General features: G+C 40.8%; 1 protein-coding gene across 1 annotated transcript in view; it reads left to right on the top strand.

The window, feature by feature from the left end:
* The window catches only part of MYO3B (myosin IIIB), a 408,982-nt gene that overhangs the window by 218,248 nt on the left and 166,667 nt on the right, over positions 1–24,067 (top strand). The window contains exons 21-23 of the mRNA XM_070476366.1: positions 8,791–8,870; positions 17,141–17,218; positions 19,542–19,747. Coding sequence (XP_070332467.1) covers positions 8,791–8,870; positions 17,141–17,218; positions 19,542–19,747 — 364 coding nt within the window. The remainder of the gene's footprint in view (positions 1–8,790; positions 8,871–17,140; positions 17,219–19,541; positions 19,748–24,067) is intronic.

The raw sequence follows: 24,067 nt of genomic DNA, 5'->3' as shown, positions 1-24,067 counted from the left end.
AAGAATTCAGGTTTCTCAATTATGAGTCTAGCATTCTTTTCATTGCTTCCAGGCTAAAGAGGGAGAACTAAATAAGCACTTATAATTTCAAGCACTCAGTCATCATCCTGCACAATGTGAAGTTACCAGCCTCTTGTTTTGTGAAACACCGTGTGGCTTTCTCAGACTTAATTGAAAACATAATGTTATGCTTTACATAGAGAAACCTATAACTGACCCACCATCAATAGATAAGTTGTATTGAGCAGAGATTCTAGGGAGGGATTTTTTATCCTATTTTATATTATAAAATATAATAATATATAAAAATATAATTATATCCCTATTTTATATAATGTAAAAGATTATTTATTATTTAGTAATCAGTTTATTCTCTCTTGCCTTGTCATTTAGTCTTAGACTATGAAATGTGGGTTCCCTCCATTGCAACAACCTGACCCACAAGAGATTTTACTCAAGACTCTACCCCCTATAGTAACTAACAAATGTAAGACCCATAGTGGCTTGTATCCAAGCCATTCACCTTTGGCCACATGGTGGGATGAATAGCTACATAAGGCCACTGGAAGAGAAAAATTAGCTAAGCTTTTGTCCATGGTCCCACCAGTAACTTTTGATGTCTTAATAAAGTCTTCCCTTTCCATGTTTTCTCCCTCCAAAGTTCTTTACAAAAGGGTCATTTCTACTCAGTTTTCAGAGTCTCTTCTATGATGACTATTTCTTAAAAATAGTTAGCCTGAAATAATACTTATGCTAGAGAGGCATATTTTGGGATGACAAATTCTGCTCCCCTTCATGTGCAAAGATCTCACCTATGTGAAGTAACACATTTATCCATCCATGAAGAAAGTGGACCTGGTTTAGTTGTCAAGGAAGAATAGTAACATGAAGGTTTAGAACATAGGGGAGATTCAATGGGAATATGGAGAAGGTCTGCTGGGGAGATTTTCAGGGTGGAGCAAGGAAATAGGGAAAACTGGTTGTTGGGATAGGGAAGAGTCACAGCATTAAAGACATATTGACCTTCAGAAGTAGGAATAGGGATGTGAAAAGCCATGTATGGGACTTTGAATATATCTTTTGGCTAAATTACAGTTTTGTCCAAGACTAGGCTTTATTGGACTAAAAACCACTCTGCTGCATATGGATGTTGCCCTGACACTGAAATAAATGATCCTTACATGTGTGGGTACTGGCAGGTATGCGTTTGTGGATTTCATGTTTTTCTCAGTGAGTTAAGTCTTCATGGATAGGTATCAACTGTCTAGGTTCCAGCACTTTTGTGAACACGTGTCATGTCACTTGGCAGTCATGGTATTTCCAAGCATACTTCAAGTGAAACATGTGGGGAGAGCAGACAATACCCAGGGCTTTTCTTAACTAGCTCTATCTTTATTAAGATAGGCTGAACTGGCAGTTTCCACCCATGTGGCAATAAAATGCAGGAAGCAGAGAACCTCAGCTCCACTATTGACTGAATTGAAGGGAAGTCTGGTTGCCTCCTTGACACGTTCTGATGATTTGATGCAGTTGTTTGCTGATATGACATCCTGTTTATGAGTTTTCAAACTTAAAGAGGAAAGGAGTTATTAGTTTTTCCTCAGCTATACAATTTTAAAATCTCTGGGCCACAAATCTTTAAAGCTATAGTTCTCATTTTAAATGGAAAAAAAGATCCGTGAAAACCTTGGTTTGGCTTCCTTCAAGCAGATAGTCTAAAGGTGTTCATTGTGCAGAAATTCCTTAATTTTCCAGGCAAATGCCAATGAATGCAGAAATGGGGAAAGGTTCCCATTGGGCATTAAATTTCCCACATACATGATAAAGTCTAGGTTGTGCATTCAGAAAAGAACATTTGCTGTATGTGCATGCATATCTTTCTTCATTAGAACAGCTTAGAGTACAGGCTGATCTCTTTATTTCTTCCCTCCACAAAACTACAGCCACTTCCATATATACATAAATTATCTGTGTTCTTTTCTTGAGAGATTAAGTAGACTGGGAACTCTTCCACCTCCCCCTTGTCCATTTATTGATATTAACACTCAAAGCCATAGATAAATGCCAGGAGAGAGAGAAATCTGCATAACAAAATCTAACATTACCCTTTCTCTCTCCGCCTCCTACAACTGTGTCATTTTCTTGTCACTATTTTAAGTTATCTCAGTGTATCAAATCTAAAACAAGTTCTTGTTATATAGATTTATAGCATAGATCATTATCTAAGTGGTTTTTTAAAAAAACATACAAAATACTCTAGTATGTTTTATACAACTACTGAATTTAACCCCTTGCATTTTTATTGGTTACAGTGTTATTAACTAAAATTAGAACATTTCATTCACTCCAAGTATCACCCCTGCATAAGTCTGTCCCAAGCTGACCCCCTAAACATTACTCACCCTACCTGTTATAATTAGACAAAGAAGAGTTCATTGCTCCCCACAGGAAGGGAGACCACCATCTCCCGAAGCTTTGGCAGTGTCTTAGAGAAGGAAAGGCTGGGTCAGAATTTGTTGAGAGGTCAAGTTTGATTTAAGATGAGTCTAAGTGAGAGGGCTTAATTAGAACTGCATAAGGATCACATGAGTGAGTAAAGAGGAACGAAAGAGCTTCTTGATGAGGGTGAAGGAGGAGAGTGAAAGAGCTGGCTTAAAACTAAATAGTAAAAAAACTAAGATCATGGCATCCAGCCCCATTACTTCATGGCAAATAGAAGGGGAAAAAGTGAGCGTAATGACAAATTTCTTCTTCTTGGGCTCTAAAATCACTGCAGATGGTGACTGCAGCCATGAAATCAGAAAGCAATTGCTTCTAGGCAGGAAAGCTATGATAAACCTAGACAGTCTGTTGAAAAGCAGAGATATTACTCTGCTGACAAAGGTCTGTACAGTCAAGGCTATGGTCTTTCCATGTAGTCATGTACGATTGTGAGAGCCGGACCATAAAGAAGGCAGAGCACCAAAGAATTGATGCCTTCAAACTGTGGTGCTGGAGAAGCCTCCTGAAAGTCTCTTGGACAGCGAGGAGATCAAACTAGTCAATCTTAAGGGAAATCAACCCCGAATATACATTGGAAAGACTGATGCTGAAGCTCCAGTATTTTGGTCATCTGATGTGAACAGCTGACTCATTGGAAAAGTCCCTGATGCTGGGACAAATTGAGGGCAGAAGGAGAAGAGGGTGTCAGAGGATGAAAGGGCTGGATGGCATCACCGATGCAATGAACATGAACTTAGGCAAACTTCGGGAGATGGTGAGGGACAGGGAGGCTTAGTGTGCTGCAGTCCATGGGGTCACAAACAGTCAGACATGACTAGGGGATTGAACAGCAATAACAAGGATCACATACAATATAACCAGCACATGATTGGTGGAAACAGCAATGTGTGAATTTGAAACAAGGGATTCACAGAACCATGGAGTTTAAACAATGGACATTTTTCATAAAGAGTTGATGGGTTTTGGGTCTTTGGGGAAATTCTTGTAATGAACAATCAAACAATTTGTCTGGACAGGAGACTCCTGGAAAAGAGATTCATGTTAATGGGGACAGGAATAGCACAAGGTCATTCTCATTTAGACAGAAAGGTGTGATTTTGGTTTTCAGTATCCAAACTGGGCTTCCCTGGTGTCTTGACAGTAAAGAATCCGCCTGCAATGAGGGAGACCTGGGTTCAATCCCTGGGTTAAGAAGATCTTCTGGAGAAGGAAATGGCCACCCACTCCAGTATTCTTGCCTGGAGAATTCCACAGACAGAGAAACCTGGCAGGCTTATAGTCCATGAGGTCGAAAAGAGTTGGACACAACTGAGCAACTTTCACTTTCACCCACACTGACTGTGGGGTACAACATAGTAGTTCTCAGGTCTACTCACATAACTTAATCTGGCAAAAAAAAAAAAAAGCTGATGTTTTCTTTGCAACTCCTTTTTGGGCAGCATTTGACACTAACCTTTTACTTTTCAGCATTTCTTTGCAGTCATTTATTAGCTTATTAGCCTATTTCTTGTGTTATGGAAAATTAAAACAGGACATTTTCCTAAACAAATGCCCACCAGCAGTCACCACCAGAACCCTGCAACCAATCCTTTAAACCCAGAGGGGGCAGCAGAGGGAAGTCAAATTTCAAGCCTGATTATTTAAAACAGCAACCCGTCATCTTGGGCAACTCTTAAGAGGCAACTGAAATCCTGGGTGCTGGGTGCTTTCCAAGAGCTGAAAATCCTCTGAAGCAGGCAGGAAATTGCCATCTTTTAAAAGTTTCAGCTCTATCTTCAGACCACTTGTCTCTTTTCCTTTAAGTTGGAAGCAGAGAAATTATCTGGGATCATTGCAAGCTCCATTTTAGATTCTTTCCTAACCCAGTTCCCACATAGGATATAAATTCCATCCATTGCCTCCGACTTCTGTTTTTTCGCTCTCCAATATGTCAGTGAGTCACAGGAGGGTGCTCTGGAGCAGTGAGGCATCCTTAGCCAAAGAGCCTGTCTGGGGGGTGAAGCACTGAGGATGCTTAACATTTGAAAGAAGTGTGAACACTGTATTTACATTTAAATTAAAATGGAAACTTCTTATAGGTTATGTTTCTGAAAGGTGTGTGTGGCACATCTGCTGAGGTCTATTGTTTATTCATGCTGTAAATCCTTTGAAATGTGTTAAAATGCTTCCCACTCATTATAAAGCTCCTGCCACCCCTGGATTACGACTTTGATGTCACCAATCCTGCTTCAAAGGATTCTTTCTGGGCTATTAATCACAGTTTAGCCTCTGAAGATATCGCCAGAGAAAACATTTGGACATCTTTGTGCTAGACTTGCTAAAAACTTTGAAATCTTTAGTGTCTTGCAAATGCACAAATTGCAGCTTTTCCTTCCACTGACAACTTTTTATTTTGCTACAGAATCCAATGACATTTTAGGTAAAACAGATCTCTTGGTTTGGGGGGCTAAGGATGAGAGAGGAGATGAAGGGTGGGTGGAGAGGAAGGGAGAAGAGAGTTCCAGCAGGCCACTCAGACCCTTCAAAAGCAAAAAGCAGTTGAAATCAGAGAGGCCAAGAGATGGATATTCAAAGTGGAGTTGCGTTATCACTTTTTCTCATCTTTCATTAATTTTTTTTTTTTTTTTTTACAAACCAGGGTTCACAGTAGCAAATTAGTGAAATTTCCTGTTCTCTTGCCCATGTGAACTGTTCATAGCAAATCATCATCATCAATGCTAGTAACACGAAATGAGCACTTTCCTTGTACCAGAGCTGTGTTGATAATGCTTTTCATGAATTATTTCATCCAGTGCCCATAACAGCCCTAAAATTAGCTAGTCATTCTTCTCTTTCTAGTAGAGAGAGGGAGACACCTTTACATTTGGAGATTCATTCCTCTTGTAAAGTTTTCTTACAAAAGGGTAATTTCGGCTCAGTTTTCAGAGCCTCATGTGTATCTACTTTTCTCAAAAATAACCAACTTAAAATAATCAGTATGCCAAAGGGAGATATTTTATTCCTCTTCATTTATAATTGCCAGTCTAACAAGTATGAGGTGATATCTCGTTGTGGCTTTGATTTACATTACCCTGTTAGTGATGCTAAGAATCTTTTCATATACCTTCAGGCCATTTATATGTCATCTTTGCAGGCATGTATATTCAAATTCTTTGCCCATTTTAAAATCAGCTTATTTTATTTTTTGCTGCTGAGTTGTAGGGCTTCCCTTGTGGCTCAGCTGGCAAAGAATCCACCTGCAATGTGGGACACCTGGTTTCGATCCCTGGGTTGGGAAGATCCCCTGGAGAAGGGAAAGGCTACCCACTCCAGTATTCTGGCCTAGAGAATTCCATGGACTGTATAATCCATGGGGTCTCAAAGAGTTGAGTTGTAGCAGTTCTTTATATATTTTGGAAATTAACCTCTTACGAGATAGATGGTTTTCTCCCCCTGTTGATATACAGTCCCAATTGTCTATTTTTGCTTTTGTTGCCTGTGCTTTTGGTGTCCTACCTGAGAAATAATTGTCAAGACCAGTGTTATGACGCTTTCCCCTTATGCTTATATAGTTTCTGGTTTTACTTTTAAGTCTTTATTATGAGTTGATCTTCGAATATGGTATAAGATAGGGTTTCAGTTTCATTCTTTTGCATGTAAATGCCCAGTATTCACAGCACCATTTGTTGAAGAGATAATCCTTTCCCCATTGTGTAGTGTTAACACCCATATCAAAGATTATTTGACTATATGTGCATGGGTCTATTTCTGGGCTATCTGTTCTGTTCCATTGGTCTGTATGTTTATCTTCATGTCAGTATTGTTTTGCCAGATTATTTCGACTACTATAGCTTTGTAATGTATTTTGAAATCAGGACATATAAGGCCTTCAGTTTTTTCTTTTCCTTCTGAAGATTGTTTTGGAGTCCTTTGGGGTTCCATATGAATTTTAGGATTTATTCTATTTGTCCAAAAATGTCATTGAGATTTTGATGGGGATTGCACTGAATTTGTAGATCTCTTTGGGTAGTGTGGACATTTTAACAATATTAAGCCTTGTAATCCATGAACACAATGCAGGGTAACAGAATATGCCACCCCAAAATATGCCAGTTTGGCATAAAGATTATTTTAATCTGAAAGCAATTGAAAAGGAGCAGATATAAGAAAAGTTCTCTGCCTTCTGTGCATTTGTCCAAAAGCAGGGCATAAATTTGTAAAAATGTGCCCTCTCTTCTCTTTACAAAAAAAGACAGAAGTTAATCACCAGAGACAACTCTAGACCCTATCAACTCAGAGACAGCACTAGAGAAATCTATATAATAAATTTGCCCTTATCTTATAATAGCTTCCCTATATATTTGTTGTTGTTTAATGGCTAAATTGTGTCCAGCTCTTTTGCAACTTCATGAACTGTAGCCCACCACAGTCCATGGGAAATCCATGGGATTTTCCAGGCAAGAATACTGGAGTGGGTTGCCATTTCCTTCTCCAGAGTATCTTCTTGATCCAGAGATGGAACTCACGTCTCCTGCATTGGCAGGTGGGTTCTTAACCACGGAGCCACCAGGGAAGCCCTTCCCTATGTATTTACCCTTACCATAATTTCCCACCCCTGGAAACACAAAGTTCTTTTTCTTTCTCTTTCACTTCTTTATAAATTTATTGTTCTTTTGTTAAGATCTATATAAGTCCAAGTTCTGCCACCCCTTTGAATTGCTCATCATGAATAATTCTGTATATATGTGCAATGCATGCATTAGTAAACTTCTGATTGCTTTTCTCTTGCTACTCTACCTTCTGTCAGTCTAATTTGCAGGGCCCCAGCCGATGAACCTAAGGTGGGTATGTTGTAGGAAAGGGGACCCCTTCCAGGGCCTGAAACTGGGCTCTTGTCTAACACTCGGAAATGACTTGTCTGAGGAGATACATCTGCTGACAAAGCAAGAGATTTTTTGGGAAAGGGCACCCGGATGGAGAGCAGGAGGTAAGGGAACCCAGGAGAACAGCTCTGCCACATGGCTCGCAGTCTCGGGTTTTATGGTGATGGGCTTCGTTTCCGGGTTGTCCTCAGCCAACCATTCTGGCTCAGAGTCTACCTGGTGGTGCACGCCTTGTTCAGCCAAGATGGATGCCAGAGAGGAGGATTCTGGGAGGTGGACAGACAGGTGGTGTCTCCTTTTGACCTTTCCCGAACTCTTCTGGTTAGTGGAGGCTTATTAGTTCCATGTTCCTTACCAGAACCTCCTGTCATAAAACAACTCATGTAAATAGTTACTATGGTGCCTGGCCAGGGTGGGCGTTATCAGTCAGTGTGCTTCCTCTAACAGGTAGAGGAAAAAGAATATTTTTTTCTCCCTCACAATGGAATAGATTTCCATTTATTTGTGCCCTTGTTGTTTCTTTCAGGAGTGTTGTATAGTTTTCTGTGTATAAATTTTCACCTCCTTGGTTAAGTTTACTCCTAAGTATTTTATTCTTTTTGATGCCATTGTAAATGGAATTATTTTCTTAACTCCCTTTTCAGATTTTCATTGTTAGTGTATATAAATGCAACTGTCTTTTTATATGTTGATTTTATATCCTACAACTTTGAATTCATTTGCTAGTGCATGTGTATGATCTTTAGGGTTTTCTATATGTAAGATGATGTCATCTGTGAATGGAGATAATTTTACTTCTTACTTTACAATTTGGCTGCCTTTAATTTCTAATTCTTTCCTAACTGACCTAGCTAGGGCTGCCAGTATTATGTTCAATAGAAGTAGTGAGAGCAGACATTCTTGTCTTGTTCCTAACCTTAGAGGAAAAACTTCCAATTTTTCACTGTTGAGTACACGAGTTATGGGATTTTCATTTATGGTTCTCTTATAGTAATTTCTTTCAATCTCTAGTTTGATCCCTGGGTTGGGAAGATCCCCTGGAGGAGGACATGGCAACCCATGCCAATATTCTTGCCTGGAGAATCCCATGGACAGAGGAACCAGGCAGTCTACAGTCCATGGGTCGCAAAGAGTCAGACACGACTCAGTGACTGAGCACTAGTTTGTTAAGTGAATGTGAGACTTTGGGCTTTCTTATTTTCTTATTAAACTAATATAAATTTAATTTATATGACAAATTATAGCTTATAAATATTATATTTTAATTGTAATTTACATCATTGAATTTCAAAACTTTTCCAAATGTTTCAAGTTCAGGGCAGATCATTTAGAACATTCTGAAAAATATAGGGACACAAAGGGAAAAATTACTTATCATACTATTCTTTTAACTCCTTTGCCTTAATTTTTTGTCTTCTTTGCACAGGTAACTTGGCCCAGACAAGAGCCAGGATAACAGCAGCCTCAAGATCTTTGCCTCCGCATTTCAGTTCTGGGAGACTCAAGGTGAGTAGCAGGTTTGTACCCAAAATACTGTGGACCACAAGCATTCCCACCCTAGAGATCATCCTAGGTGAGCAGTATTCATTTCCTTTATCTGACCCACTACCTGGGAAGTCTAGAATAGAGACTGAGGCATTTAGGAATTTGGGGTTAAGAGGTTTGAAACATCATCATGGATTCCTTTACAATCCTGTGTCAGGGGGAAAATTTTTTTCCTCTACCCTCTTAAGTTCAGTGTTTGAAGACCAAATTAAACTTGAACTGACAGATTAGCAAGAGAAAAAAAACATATTTTAATCATATACATACAGAGGTTCACCAAAAAAGTGACTCTAAGGGCGAGTTAGATTTTGGAGTTTCTATACCACCTTAATAGGAGATGAAGAGAAGAAGAAGGACACTTCTGGGACAATCAGTGACTTTTAGGAAAAATAAATGGTCCTTTAGGAAAATAAATGGGAAGTATAACAGTTTTATATGACACTATCTATTTAGGCAATTTCTTATCCCAGTGCTGACTTTTCATCTCTGGTGATATGAGTCAATCTTCTCTGATTGCAAAGCTCCCAGGGAGGGGATTTATGACAGTTGAATTATTTTTGAATGCTTTGCTTTTAGGCAGATAAGGAGAGTTCAGAAAAGCTTCTTCTTACAACTGTTGTTACTTACATGTCTTCAGTTCAAAATAATCCTTATGCCACATGGCATATGCAGACCCCTTTACCTGATTCTCAGAAATACTACTTAAGTTTATAAAACAATAACATTTGAAAATAAAGTCCCTCTGGGAAGAAATAAGGGCTTCCCAGGTGATGCTAGTGGAAAAGAACCCACCTCTCAGTGCAGGAGATGTAAGAAAAGCAGGTTCAATCCCTGGGTTAGGAAGATCCCCTGGAGGAGGACATGGCAACCCACTCCAGTATTCTTGCCTGGAGAATCCCATGGACAGAGGAGCCTGGTGGGCTTCGATTCATGGCATTGCAGAGTCGAACACAACTAAAGCAACTTAGCACACATGCACATCCACATCCACAGGAAGAAGTGCACACACTCCACTTTTTCTTGAAGCTGTCTCCAATGTACAGAGTGGGATGACAAAAGGGGTCAGCAGGGAAGAAGGAAATGAAACCCCCTCCTGTTACTCTGCCTTGTTCTCTGAAAAGTGAGTGATGCACTTATCCATGCAAAGAGGGTGTTAGGCAAGTTACTAAATATCCTGCTGTAAAATATTCTTAACTAGTCCATTCTTCCTGCTAATGTTTAGCCCAAGTTTCAAGGAATGGCTGCTTAATATTCATTGTGTATACTAGCAGCAAGAAATAATGATCTGAAAGGTAAGGGGATAATAAAACAGGTCATGTCTTTGAATTTTCTTACCCTTTGTTTATACTGAATATTAAATGATTCATTTAATAAAGAATAATCAATACAACCACATATAATACATGAATATTACCCCCAAATTGATATAGACATACATATCTATACGCACTTCCTTTGAGAATAAAAGACCTGCACATAGTAAGGATTCAGATCATCTTTATTAACAGTAAGTCTTACATCCACACTGTTAGCACAATCCTATAGAATATTCTGTTTTTCGATCATGTGCATTTGTGGCAGGAAACTAGGGCTATTTAACATGAGTTGTGTGGGACCCTAGGTCAGGTTTACAGAGGAGTTTCAGTGGTTCTGAGAGTCTCTTGATATTATATGTAAATGTTGTTTGTGTTCAATGCACTTGATTCTCATTATTCACAAAAGTGGTGTTCTATGAGGCTTCTGTGAATGCTGAATCAGCAAATCTTGAAGCATTGCTCCTAGAAGAAATACATGGTTAGGCTCCTGCAAGCCTCTGGTCACAACACTGTTGTCAACTGATTAATATATAACCTGTATTGTGTGTGTTTCTCTTTAACAGCATTATATTTAATACAGTTGACCCTTGAAGAACATGGAGGTTAGGGACACCAACCCTCCACACAGTCAAAAATCCACTAATAACTTTACAGTGGGCTCTCTGTATCCACAGTCCTACAGATGCAGATTCAATAAACCATGGATTGTGTAGTAGTGCTGTACTTACTATTGAAAAAAATCTGCATTTAAATGGATCCATGTAGTTCAAATCTCTGTGGCTGAAGGGTCCACTGTAGATGCTTTTTACAAGTGATTAACTGTATGCCATATTTCTTTGTATAAACATTTCAAATATAGTATTTGTGTCATTGAACTCAAGGCCAGCAGCACTGTGACTCATGCCTGAGTGAAGGTAAACTAACACACAAATATGTTCCAACAGGCACATCATAGCCTTCTTACTCTTAGGAACTCTTGATAGGACTTCAGTACTGTGATTAGGTACTATTTTGAACAGGATAATCACCAGTCAAAAGCACAAAAAAAGGAAAAATTCTGGCACTTAAATACACCTTGAAAAGGGCGCTTGTTTATGGTGTGAGAGCTGGAACAGGAAGGCAGAGAAAGTGTCAGTTTGTTCAGCCTCAGCTGGGAGCATGCACATCCAGGTATAAGTTTCCACCACTCTGCATGTCTGTAAGTGACTATGAAAGCATGTGAGCATTGATTGATTTGAAGATTAAAAATATATTTCAGCAAGTAGGCAAATTCACCAATACAGATCCACAAATAATGATCAACCATATGTGGTTATTTTTGAGTCATTGGCTTCCACCAGACTCCTTCTCCAATACTTTGGCCACCTGATGTGAAGAGCTGACTCATTGTAAAAGACCCTGATGCTGGGAAAGATGGAAGGCGAGAGGAGAAGGGGATGACAGAGGATGAGATGGTTGGATGGCATCACCGACTCAATGGACATGAGTTTGAATAAACTCTGGGAGTTGGTGATGGACAGGGAGGCCTGGTGTGCTGCAGTCCATGGGGTCGCAAACAGTCAGACATGACTGAGCAGCTGAACTGATTGCCTGAGACTCCTTCTAAAAAGGATCATGACAAAAAAAATATGAAAGTCTCCTGTGTACTATTCAATGTCAGCCCATATTCCCCTCCTTTGCTCAGTTTGACGTTTTGACCTCTGAATTCTGCCAGGACCTATTCCTCTGCCTTCCACGCTCCCTATCCACGCATTATCTCCTTCCCTGCACTGCCTATGTGAGAAGTGTGCCCTCTAGTGCGTGGCATGTATTTACATCACTACAATATATATAGGTGAGATGAAAATGACTAGAGATTTGTTTTCCCTTGGAGAGAAGATGAGTTGAAAGTTCTAATTAAGGCATCAGAAAATATGAAGGGTAGCAACAGCAATAAAAAGCTCCACCGATTCCTCTCTACCTTATCCAAGAAAAAATAGAAGAGGTGACCCTGCAGGAAGCTAGCCTCCACCACGTTCAGCACCCCCACACTGGGCTGGTGTCAGCACCAGCCTTGCTTCCTCATTCAGTGCCATGGAGACTTTCGAGGGGAGTGATGCTGTAGGGGCTTTTTCCTTAAGAGATGGATGCATCACTTGATAGCAGGAAAAATTCTTGACCAAAGGCTTTGCCAAGAGGCTAAATGTAAACACTTCTGAGGTTTGGAGATGCAAATAGTAGGTACTTACTGAGACCAAAGAAAAAAATTCCTCCAGCTTTTAATTTATTACTGAGATGTAGATGGTTTTTGAGGCTTTTTGGTTTTTTTTGTTTGTTTGTTTTTCCATTTATTTTTATTAGTTGGAGGCTAATTACTTTACAATATTGTAGTGGATTTTGTCATACATTGACATGAATCAGCCATGGAGTTACATGTATTTTCGAGGCTTTTTGGAAGCTATGTCTTTATCCTAGAGTAAATTTAGTTGACAGATGAGGCAAATCTTTTTAATAATACTGTGCTTTCAGACTTATTTTTATAACTTATAACAAATCACATATAAAGGCAGTATATTATGTTTAAGGAGTAGGTTTTGGAATCAGAACTGGGTTCAGACTTAGGCATGGCCAGTTATTGGCTGCAAGTCTCTGGGAAATTTACCTAAAATCTTTGAACCTTAACTTCCTTATATGTAGAATAGTAGTAATAATGATATTTACCTCATAGTGTCCTTTTGAGAACTCATTGACATAATGTAGGCAAAGTGTTTAGTATAGTGATTTCCCATTGGAAACAATAAATGTTTTATTACTCATGTCTTGATAGCCATCTAAAATTCCATGTGTGTAGTCCATATGTATACGGAAGCTTGCTCATTTCCTATGGGCCTGGAGTCTGTACCACAAACTGTAAAGCTTATTCATGACTACTTTGAAGGCTAACCAGTACCACTCACAAGGAATCGGGCAGGACATTTGTCATGTGGGCTTTCCTGACAAAGCAAGCTTGATCAGCTCCAGTTGGCTTATATGGTTATATCAACTGGTGGTGTAGAAGAAGGGTATACTGGGTTAGACAGATGATGTTTTTATCCAGAATATTGGTTATACTGATCATTTTGAAATTGGTTTCATTGGAAGTATTTTCTCTGCCAATAAATAAAAAGATTTCCTTGCTGTGTTGCATGGGAGCTAGTTACTCTCCTTATTCCATGAAATAAAAACCCAGCATCCTTAATATTGATTATTGTTGTTCAGTTGCTAAGTCATGTCCGACTTCTTGCAACCCATGAATTACTAAACTAAAACTGAATCAAACATGGTAATAAATGAAGGGGAACTGACTGACCTTTTCTGTGTGTGCACATGTGCAAGACAGTGGTTTTTAAGCACACAGACTTTGGAAAGTTAAATAATAAGTCAAAGTCCACATAGCTATTAAGCGCAGGAGCCAGAATTTGAACCAAGTGTGTCCAATTCCAAGCCCTGGGCCCTTTAGCACAAACCCCTTGAACCTTGGAAGCTCTCCCAACCTGTTTTCCTCCTATCTGAGGTAAAAATTTATAAGAATCTACAGAAAAGACTTTGTTGTTGTTGTTGTTGCGAAATCCCCGCCTTTGGAAAAAATAATTCGCTAGTTGATGGCTTCAATAGAATCTACTTTCTGGATCATTTCTAAGAAACTTTATTTTTTTAATTAAAACCATTAACTGGGGGCTTCCTGGGTAGCTCAGATGGTAAAGAATCAGCCTGCAATGCAGGATACTTAGGTTCAATCCCTGGGTGGGTAAGATCCCCTGGAGAAGGGAATGGTAACCCATTCCAGTATTCTTGCCTGGAGAATCCTATGGATCAGAGGAGCCTGGTGGGCTATAGTCCATGGGGTCTGAAAGAGTTGACATGACTGAGCGACTAACACTTAACTTTAACTATTAGCGAAATCAGTTCAGAAAGACAAGCTCTTAATTTAGACAATAACCTTCTTATCTCTTTTGGCTTTGAATTTTTTTCGGTTCTGTAGAGTTCATGGTGGGCTTCCCTGGTGACTCAGTGGTAAAGAATCTGCCTACAATGCAGGAGCCACTGGAGATGTAGGTTCTATCCCTTGGGAAGATCCCCTGGAGGGAAGGCATGGAACCCACTCCGGTATTCTTGCCTGGAAAATCCCATGGACAGAGGAGCCTGGCAGGCTACAGTCCATAGGGTCACAAAGAGTTGGACACAACTGAAGCAACTTAGCACAGCACAGAGTTCATGGTAGGCCCAATGCAGACAAAGGCCTCCTGCTTTAAAAGTTCAAGAGAGGCAGCTTCTGGTATGTCCCTTGTCTGAAGTGCAATTCCCTCTTTTAGATCCACTCCATGTACAGGGGAACTTCATAACTGTGCAGATATCCTTTGCCAATCCAAGACCTTTCCAAATTCTAAAATTAGAAGATACCCCAATAGTACATTATTTATTCTTTAAAATATAGTACTAGATATGTAGGTGGTGAACTATATACATGCATTAATATTTCTAAGTTATATATAACAGAATAGGTTTTTACTACCCAAGAATTACCCTGTATGTGAGTTAAGAGCAGGACTTAAAGTCGTGCTGGGTGATTACTAAAACTGAATCAAACATGGTGATAAAGGAAGGGGAACTGACTGACTTCTTGTGTGTGTGTGTATGCACAGTAGTGGTTTTTAAATAACACAGGCTTTGGGAAGTTAATAATACTTCCAGCCCTGTATCTTGGATTGCAAACTGGTGCTTCATTCAGTACTTTTCCAACTTGCTACAGGGGATGGGTACTGATCTTGAAAACAATATATATCACACTTTTAAATTTATATCTTAGCAGAATTAATATACATCAAAGATTTTCCTGATCACTAAACTGTTAAATTCTCAAATGCCAAGGGTCTGCTGTTTGTTCTGAAGAAGGGTAACAGGTAAATTCTACTAATAAAAGAAATACGGATGAGTTTCCCAGCTGCCCTTTCACAGTGTATTAGAGCCTGAGGGGGCTGGCACTAGCCGGCTAATTTGAATAAAAAGGGAGGGAAATTAAGGAGGAAAAGCAGAGTTCAAAGCAAGCTGTGGTTCTTCAGGGAGGATCTCTGAATAAAAAGAAATAGTGGAAAATTCTCAAAAGTTGTGTGTGTATATGAAAGTCAGGTGGGGAGAAAGAAAATAAGGAAAAAGAATGTTTAGGAAAACTGTCAGAATTTACAGTTTGGCCAAAGGCAGACCGTAGCCAAGATCTTTCTTGCTTCAGTCCTAATTAGCTTTCCCCAAATCTCACCAGTGTTGAGCTGTGTACTCCTAGTGAGGTTGAGATAGGGAAGGAACCTTCCGTGTGGTCCCTGCAGGTAGTGCCATCGGACCTATGCAGGTGGGGCGGGTATGTTGTGTTTTTTCTTTTCTATGTGAGAGCAACCTTCCCTTTAAACACAGAGCTGCCATTTCCTTCTTTCTCATAAAAAAACAAACAAAACAAAAAAAAAAACAGCTACAGGCAGTTGTACTGTTGCTCAGCTGCATCTAGATGAAACGATGACTCTGGGAACAGATCCAGTCTGCAGCCTAGAGAAAGAAAGCTGCACTGCCCCTGCTCCTGGCACTTTGCTCAGAGATACCCTCAGATTCCTGCTCACAATTTAGGTTGCTTTCTAGTTTGAAAACTTAGTTCCATGTTTGTTCCCCTTCTTAAACTGACCTGTTTTCTTTATATAAGCCAGTTGAAGCGTTTTCTTCAGTTTTGCAAACGGTCTCCTAAATGCCCCTCGAGTAAGTCTCATTATTCAGCCACCTCCCATGGCCGCGTCCCTTCTAAGTAACCTCTTCTCACTGTTGTTGAACAAGGCTGCAGACATCCTCACCCCGCGGGGAGGTAGCTGCCTGGACAGCACTCCACTGAGCGGAACACACGTGCTGACAGCAGCATCTTCCAGTTCAAATGTTCCTGCTTCATACCCTTGCCACCTGTTCTGAGCAGATGGGAGGCTACCACGGAGGCTGGTGCTGAAATGCTGCTCATATGCTCTGCAAACCAAATAGCTTTGTGTGTGCAGAAGCAGGAATTTTATCATTTAGATAAAATGATGGAAAACAGGGTGCCTGCAATTGTTTGCTACAGTGGTTTTCATTCATAAATTCTTCCCAGTCAGCCCAGGTATTTGGGGCAGATGCTTGGGAACAGGTGTACTTTAAGCTTTGGTCCATAGTGAACATGTAGGAGCTATGGGCCGCGGGAGGGATGTTGCAGGGTCAGGGTCTGATAGCAGGAAGGCAGTTAGGATTTAACTAATTCTCTTGTGGTGCAACCTGGGCTTTGGGTCCGTGTTTTTGTAATTACAGTGAAAGTGAAAGCTGCTCAGTCGTGTCTGACTCTTTGCGACCCCGTGGATGATACAGTCTATGGAATTTTCCAGGCCAAAATTCTCCAGGTTGGGAAGATCCCCTGAAGAAGGGAAAGGCTACCCACTCCAGTATTCTGGCCTAGAGAATTCCATGGACTGTATCATCCATGGGGGTTGCAAAGAGTCGGACACAACTGAACGACTTTCACTTCACTTTGTAATTGCCCGACTTCATGTGTTGTTACCCAGTTTTCTTTTTAAAAATAGCATGGTCTCACATGACATTATTGGAGAACTTAATAAGGGCCCAGTAGAACATGGAGAAATACAGAAAGAACATGGTTGGGGTTTGTACTGAGACCATATAGTGTATTACAGAGTGTGGTTGTTGTCAAATAAGTAGGACAGTGTAAATTCTGTTTTTCTTTAAGATGTCTTTAAATGAATATGTACTATAGTATGTACTATTACATCCTAAACATCAAGGCCCCTCAGGTATTTGACCAAATAGCTTTTCACATTTTGGGAAATGTCAGAAAATAAGCTGTCTCTATACCCAAACCACTGTCCTCTGCCTATGCTCCAGGTGGACACTCTGGAGGTGATACGGCATCCGGAAGAAACCACCAACATGAAGGGGCAAACTATGGCTTCTTACTTCCGGGTAAGGAGTCTTCTTGATCTCTCCTCTGCCTGTTTCCAGAAAAGTTGAGTCAGCCATTCTCACAAGAGGCCTAGATACCACAGAGTTATTGAAACAAGAGCAAAGCTCAGAGTCAGTCAGGAAAGATGGAGTTGTAGGGAAAGGGAAAGGAGAATTATAACAGGGAACCCACCCTTGAGTACAGTGTGAGACCGCAAGTGTCTACAGAGGGCCCTTTCTGCCACTGGCACATAGTCCATTGAATGTGCTGATTCTGTTAGCGTTTCAGCTGCTTCTTGGCCTTAGAGCTACTGGAGTCAGCCACTTTTCCAGCATATTTACTGAGAAGTAAAGTAGTTAATAAAAGTCTAGAAGGAGGCTTATCAAGTTCATGAGAAAATAAGTCTTAGCTTCAACTTCATTTTCCTAGACTAAATTGACCCATTGCAAGAGCCATTTACCTGAGCCCCATTATTTCCCATCTCTGTTACCCCAATTCCTGATATTTTTACCTGGTGAATGACTCTTTTGAGTAAAAATGTTGTCTCCATAAGGACTCTGTCACATGCACATTAGAGAGGAAAGATAAGAGACTGTCACTTTGCACTGATTTGCACAGATTTGTTTATTTTCAAATTATAAAGCACTGGGGTTGAGAACCCATTAGAGATCACTGACCATGGGAAACTGAGGTCCAGGCAACTTCACGATGGAGATGCTGTTAGGCCAAAGACAGAACTACTGAAACCAGGAACGACAAAATAAGGTTGTAAGGTGGGGTTGCCAAAGTAAGGGATTTGGCAGGGATAGTAAGTCAAGTGGATCATGAGGTGGAGTTGCCAGGCAGGCTGGAGGGTAGGCCTGGGAGCCAGCACCATGGAAAGAAGGTTCCACCCAAAGCTAGCGGGTCCAAGAAGGACCTAGAGCCAAGAAGTCTGACCTGTGCCTTAGAGGTAGACTAGAATGAGTCTCAGTGTATGGATTATAGGGACCAAGAGGTCTTTGGTGTTTTCCTGGGTATTCATTGGTAGGACTGATTTTGAAGCCGAAACTCCAATACTTTGGATACCTGATGTGAAGAGCTGACTCATTTTAAAAGACCCTGATGCTGGGAAAGACTGAGGGCAGGAGGAGAATGAGATGATAGAGGACGAGATGGTTGGATGGCATCACCGACTCAGTGGGTTTGGGTGGACTCCGGGAGTTGGTGATGAACAGGGAGGCCTGGCATGCTGCGGTTCATGGGTTCACAAAGAGTCGGACACAACTGAGTGACTGACCTGAACTGGAGAGGTCTTTGGGTCCAGCATTCCATTGATGTAGTGATGCCTGCTACAGCTTCTCCAACAGGTAGGTTTTCAGCCCCTGTTTCATCACTCATGGTTGGACATTTCTAATTGCCATTTATTTCTTATTCTGATCCCCTTAGTGGCTTGACTATACTCTCCTAGTTTCTGCATGTATGGGATTTGAAGGCTCTGACTGTAAGGTTATCCTCAAGATCTTAGAATCCCTCTTTCAGCAGAAGAAGCCAATGGCGTGCAATTTTCAGAAGTATCTCCATAACAAACAGTTGGGTGTCCTCAATATACTAGTCCCCAAATGCTAAAAAAATAGCACATTGCCAAGCTAGGTAACACCATTTTGGATCAGTAGCAGGTAAGATTATGAAATAATGGGACTGATTTTATGTGTGGCTTGTAATTGCCCCAAAGACATGTCCAAAAGAAAAACTGCTACTGTGGATGTCCCTGAGAAACGGAGAGCACCCCTAGTTTTCCATGTGCTCTTTCTGTTCTCTACACAGCCGTTTGGTGTATTAATTCATCTTCATTATAATCTCCTTTTACCGTCCAGTTTTCTTGTTTTCTTTGCCCTCTTTATTTTTCTCATTTCGCCTCTGCCTTTGTAAGGTTGGTTTAGACTTTCTGGTGATTGTTAGGTTAAGGAGGCAACTGACCCCTTCCCTGAAAGCTGGACCTTTAAAATTACAGATACAGTTTATGGAGCATCACCTTGAAATATCAGAGACAAGCTAGTTCTGGCAACAGAGTTATGAGATAATCTAAGCAAGTTCTTAGATGGCGGAGTTTCTGCCAAGTGGGATATTGCTTGGCCCTAGGTGATGTTTAAAGAAAATCCATAGGCAGCTATAAGTACAGAACAATATAAGTCAGAACGTGTATTGTTATTTCTTTTTGCTGGATTCTTGTTTAGCCTCAAAGATTCCATGAGTTGTTTACAAGCTGACAAACTGCCCTGGAAGCCTGGGCCAGCCACTGTTGTAATTATCCTCATTATGATTTTGGTAACCTCACTTCTTGTGCATTTTTTCCCCTGGTAGTATTCTCTGATGGATCTGCTCTCTAAAATGGTGGTGGGACAGCCGCACTTTGTACGCTGCATCAAGCCCAATGATGACCGAGAGGCCCTGAAGTTCTCCACAGACAAAGTGCGGGCCCAGCTCCGCTCCACGGGCATCCTAGAGACAGTCAGCATCCGCCAGCAGGGGTATTCTCACCGCATCCTCTTCGAGGAGTTTGTGAAAAGGTCAGGCTGGTATTTTGGGAAATACATTATATTAAACACAACTCTGCCAAAGCCATTCTGTCCCCTAGGATCATCCCCAGCCCTCTTGCCTCCAAACACATGATTGGCTAGTTTGTTGTTTAGTTGTTAAGTCGTGTTCGACTCTTTTGCAACCCCATAGACTCTGCCAGGCTCCTCTTTCCATGGGATTTCCCATGCAAGAATACTAGAGTGGGTTGACATTTCCTATTCCAAGAGATTTTCCCAACCCAGAGATGGAGCCATCGTCTCCTTCATTGGCAGGTGGATTCCTTACCACTGAGCCACCAGGGAAGACCTTCCAGCTGCCATTTACTTGCTTAAATGTTGATTCTGTTGTACTCCAACTGAATTACAGTCATCTGGAAGACAAGTTAAGCTCCCTTCTGATCAGTTCAGTTCAGTCACTCAGTTGTGTCCAACTCTTTGCCACCCCATGGACTGCAGCATGCCAGGCTTCCCTGTCCAACACCAACTCCTAGAACTTGCTCAAACTCATGTCCATCAAGTCAGTGATGCCCTCCAACCATCTCATCCTCTGTTATCCCCTTCTTCTCCCACCCTCAATCTTTCCCAGCATCAGGGTCTTTTCAAATGAGTCAGTTCTTTGCATCAGGTAGCCAAAATGTTGGAGTTTCAGCTTCAGCATCAGTCCTTCCAATGAACACCCAGGACTGATCTCCTTTAGGATGGACTGGTTGGATCTCCTTGCAGCCCAAGGGACTCTCAAGAGTCTTCTCCAACACCACAGTTCAAAAGCATCAATTCTTTGGTGCTCAGCTTTCTTTATGGTTCAACTCTCACATCCATACATGACTACTGGAAAAACCATAGCTTTGACTAGACGGACCTTTGTGGGCAAAGTTATGTCTCTGTTTTTAATATGCTGTCTAGGTTTGTCATAGCTTTTCTTCCAAGGAGCGGGCATCTTTTAATTTCATGGCTGCAGTCACCATCTGCAGTGATTTTGGAGCCCACAATTTTGATTTAAAGTCTGTCATTGTTTCATTGTTTCCCCATCTATTTGCCATGAAGTGAAGGGACCGGATGCCATGATCTTAGCTGTCTGAATGTTGAGTTTTAAGCCAGTTCTTTCCCTCTCCTCTTTCACTTTCATCAAAAGGCTCTTCAGTTCCTCTTCACTTTCTGCCATAAGGGTGGTGTCATCTGCATAGCTGAGGTTATTGATACTTCTCCCAGCAATCCTGATTCCACCTTGTGTTTCATCCAGCCCAGCATTTCACATGATGTACTTTGCATAGAAGTTAAATAAGCAGGGTGACAATACACAGCTTTGACGTACTCCTTTCCCGATTTGGGACCAGTCTGTTTTTCCATGTCCGATTCTAACTGTTGCTTCTTGACCTGCATACAGATTTCTCAGGAGGCAGGTAAAGTGGTCTGCCTGGCTCTTTGTGACCCCATGGACTGTAGCCTGCCAGGCCCCTCTGTCCATTGGATTTTCCAGGCAAGAATACTTGAGTTGGGTGCCGTGCCCTCCTCCACAGGATCTTCCTGACCCAGGGATTGAATCTGGGTCAGCTGCATTCTAGGCAGATTCTTTACTGTCTGAGCCACCAGGGAAGCCCCCCTTCTGATCACATCTGAAAAATACAAATGTCTGTAGGTAATTCTGTGTTACAGATAAACACATATATAATATGTGCTATGTATAAACATATAGATATATAAACCTTAGGTTTCCAAATCTCCAGATATTTTTTGCTGTAATGGAAGTATTCTTCCATGAATGGCTCAGGATTCTGGCAAATGTAAGTATACACAACACTGACGCCTCTCTCAGGATCTGGCACGATTTAATATGCTAGCTAACATCTATATAGCACCGAAAATGTCCCAAATGTGTAATCTCTGATCCATACAGCAGCCCTATAAGCTAGGCTTTATTATTATCCCCATTTTACAGATGGGGAAATTGAATCATAGAAGGAAAGTAAGTGACTTTACCAAAGTCCAATGCTAATAAATGATAGGACCAAAATATGAACCCAAGGAGTCTGGCTACAACAGCCTCAGTTTTAATTGCGTCAGTCTACTCCATTCAATAAAAGTTTTTTGCAGAAATTGCTGTAGAGCTTTCTAAACCCAGAACCTGCCTTCGCCTAAGAGTGAAATGTTGCTCTTTTCTGAACAGCTGCCATCGGTGTGTCTTACACATGCACGTGATTATAGGTAGAATTTTCACAAAATTTCTGTGAAGAAATAAGAACAACAACAGAGAATCTCTGAGAAGCACTACTATCTGAGAATATCCAGGGAGGAAGATTAAGATTCATTATAAAATCTGCTGCATCCCACCAACCATCTTTAGTTTCTTTTTACCACCATGCTGAAACTTTGGCCCAAGGTCATTTTTCCAACTTTTCCTCAGGGAAGAATGGATCCTAATACGTCAGGTCACTTCATTGGATCTTCCCAATGCCACTAAATTCCATGCAGATGAAAGGGCAAAAAGAGCTTTTGGCAATGAGTCTGTTAAATTAAAAATAAGAATGAAATGGCTTTTTAAAAGGAAGTGTCTTTGAGCCTCTTTTTCCATCTTAAATTTGGAGGTGGAACAAATAAACAAAAGATGATTTTAGCTCATGAATGTGACTAGTGAAGTATTTTTAGCTACCAAGAGTTGAATACATGAAAAATATTTAAGAAAACAGGTCAAATGCTAAACAGATTGGCACTTCTTTGTTCGTAATCAGAAAGCCGGTAGGCAAGTATGAACAGGAGTTTCAAAATGTCAGTAAATCTGAGGGTATCAAAGATTTGTGAGGCAGCAAGTTAATTGGTATTTTGATCCTTTTGAGCAACTTAACAACAAAATGGATGAGTTAGCAGTTTCCCCCCTTGATGTTATTCAACAAATAGGTGCCCCTCTTATCTTCCTGTTCAGGAGTGCTGTTTTGTAAACTCTTAGCAGGAAATATGCAGACAAAACAATCAAAGGCAGGACTTATCAGGTGGCAGTAAATAAAAGATAAAGACTTGTTTAGTGTTACTCTTTACCTTTTGTGTTTCCTGGCACTCAGGACTGAAATCCTGACTTGCACACACCTGAAAGGCAGTGTTTTGAGGATTATGTTGTCTGGTTCGAAAATGAGGAAGGACTTCCCCAAGTCATCCATGTCTGCAGACTTGGCCAAAGCTAAAATGTTTCCTTGCCTCATTATCCTTGAATTTTCCAGCAAAATGACTTAGAAATGCCCTTCCAGTTTTCTACTCATGGAGCCTTCAAGAAAAGGGCTATTTTCAACACCCTCTCAACAGTGGGGCCAGGTGGGTTGGAAGCATTCATCTATTCTCAGGTAGGCATACAAAAGGCCACCTGCCAGTGCTGGGCAGGTAGCTGAAACCTCCTAGAAGTCCTACTGTCGAGCTATCACAGGAAATAACTATGAATGCTTGTTGGCTTCATGGGCAATGGACTCTGAAGTATGGTCCAGCAGAAGATCTGCTCTGAGACACACATGTATGATGCACATACTTGGATGTGTTCTGGCAAATGACTAAAGGATAGTACAGCGTATTCAGTTCAAAGTCTTATGGTTTGTTTACTAAGCTATTGTAGAAAATAGTATAATTTAGTGAGAAGATTGAAGTTCTAGTCTCCTCTTAGATATTATATTAGGCAAGTAACCTAATATTTCCATAAAGGATGTTTCATCATCTGCATGATGAAGTCAGGAATACATAGAATCCACATCCTAAAGATTTTCAGAGATTACATGTGGATTCCTGGGCCTTAGCCTTTAAGTTTTCCAGAAAGGCCCACCTCTCCCGGTTGAACTCACAGGAGGGAGAACTGCATCTCCCAGGACTCAGTTCATAATAATTGTTAAATCAGTGTCTGTTGAACAAAGTGAAACTTTTGCCATCTTCTCTTTGATCAGCAACTTCCATTTCCTCTCATGATTGTATGAGAAACCCATGGTGCCCTGGTATCTTCTCCTTCTCCCTTCTATTCCTCTACTTCCTGTCCTTCAGAAAGCTAGGTTGCCGGGGTCCAGCCTCGGCAGGATCCAGGGGGTACCCTCAGGATGAACGGTGTCGGCGAGAGAGAGAGAAGACACGTGAGACCAGCCTTGATAGGGCCAAATCGGTGTTTTACTTTTTGACAACCCGTTTTATTCCCTTTCACAGAACGTTTTCAAGGTACAAGATGCTTACTCATGATTACACAGGGTTAGCATTACATCATTTTGATTTTTTAGGAAGAGCAGGATTTTTTTTTGCTTTCTAATTCTATAGTAATTTTTAGCACATGATCTTCTGGCCTTGAGGCTATTA

This window comes from Odocoileus virginianus, chromosome 13, assembly GCF_023699985.2.
Source record: "Odocoileus virginianus isolate 20LAN1187 ecotype Illinois chromosome 13, Ovbor_1.2, whole genome shotgun sequence".
NCBI lineage: Eukaryota > Metazoa > Chordata > Mammalia > Artiodactyla > Cervidae > Odocoileus > Odocoileus virginianus.
This window is presented reverse-complemented; position numbering and strand designations above follow the sequence as displayed.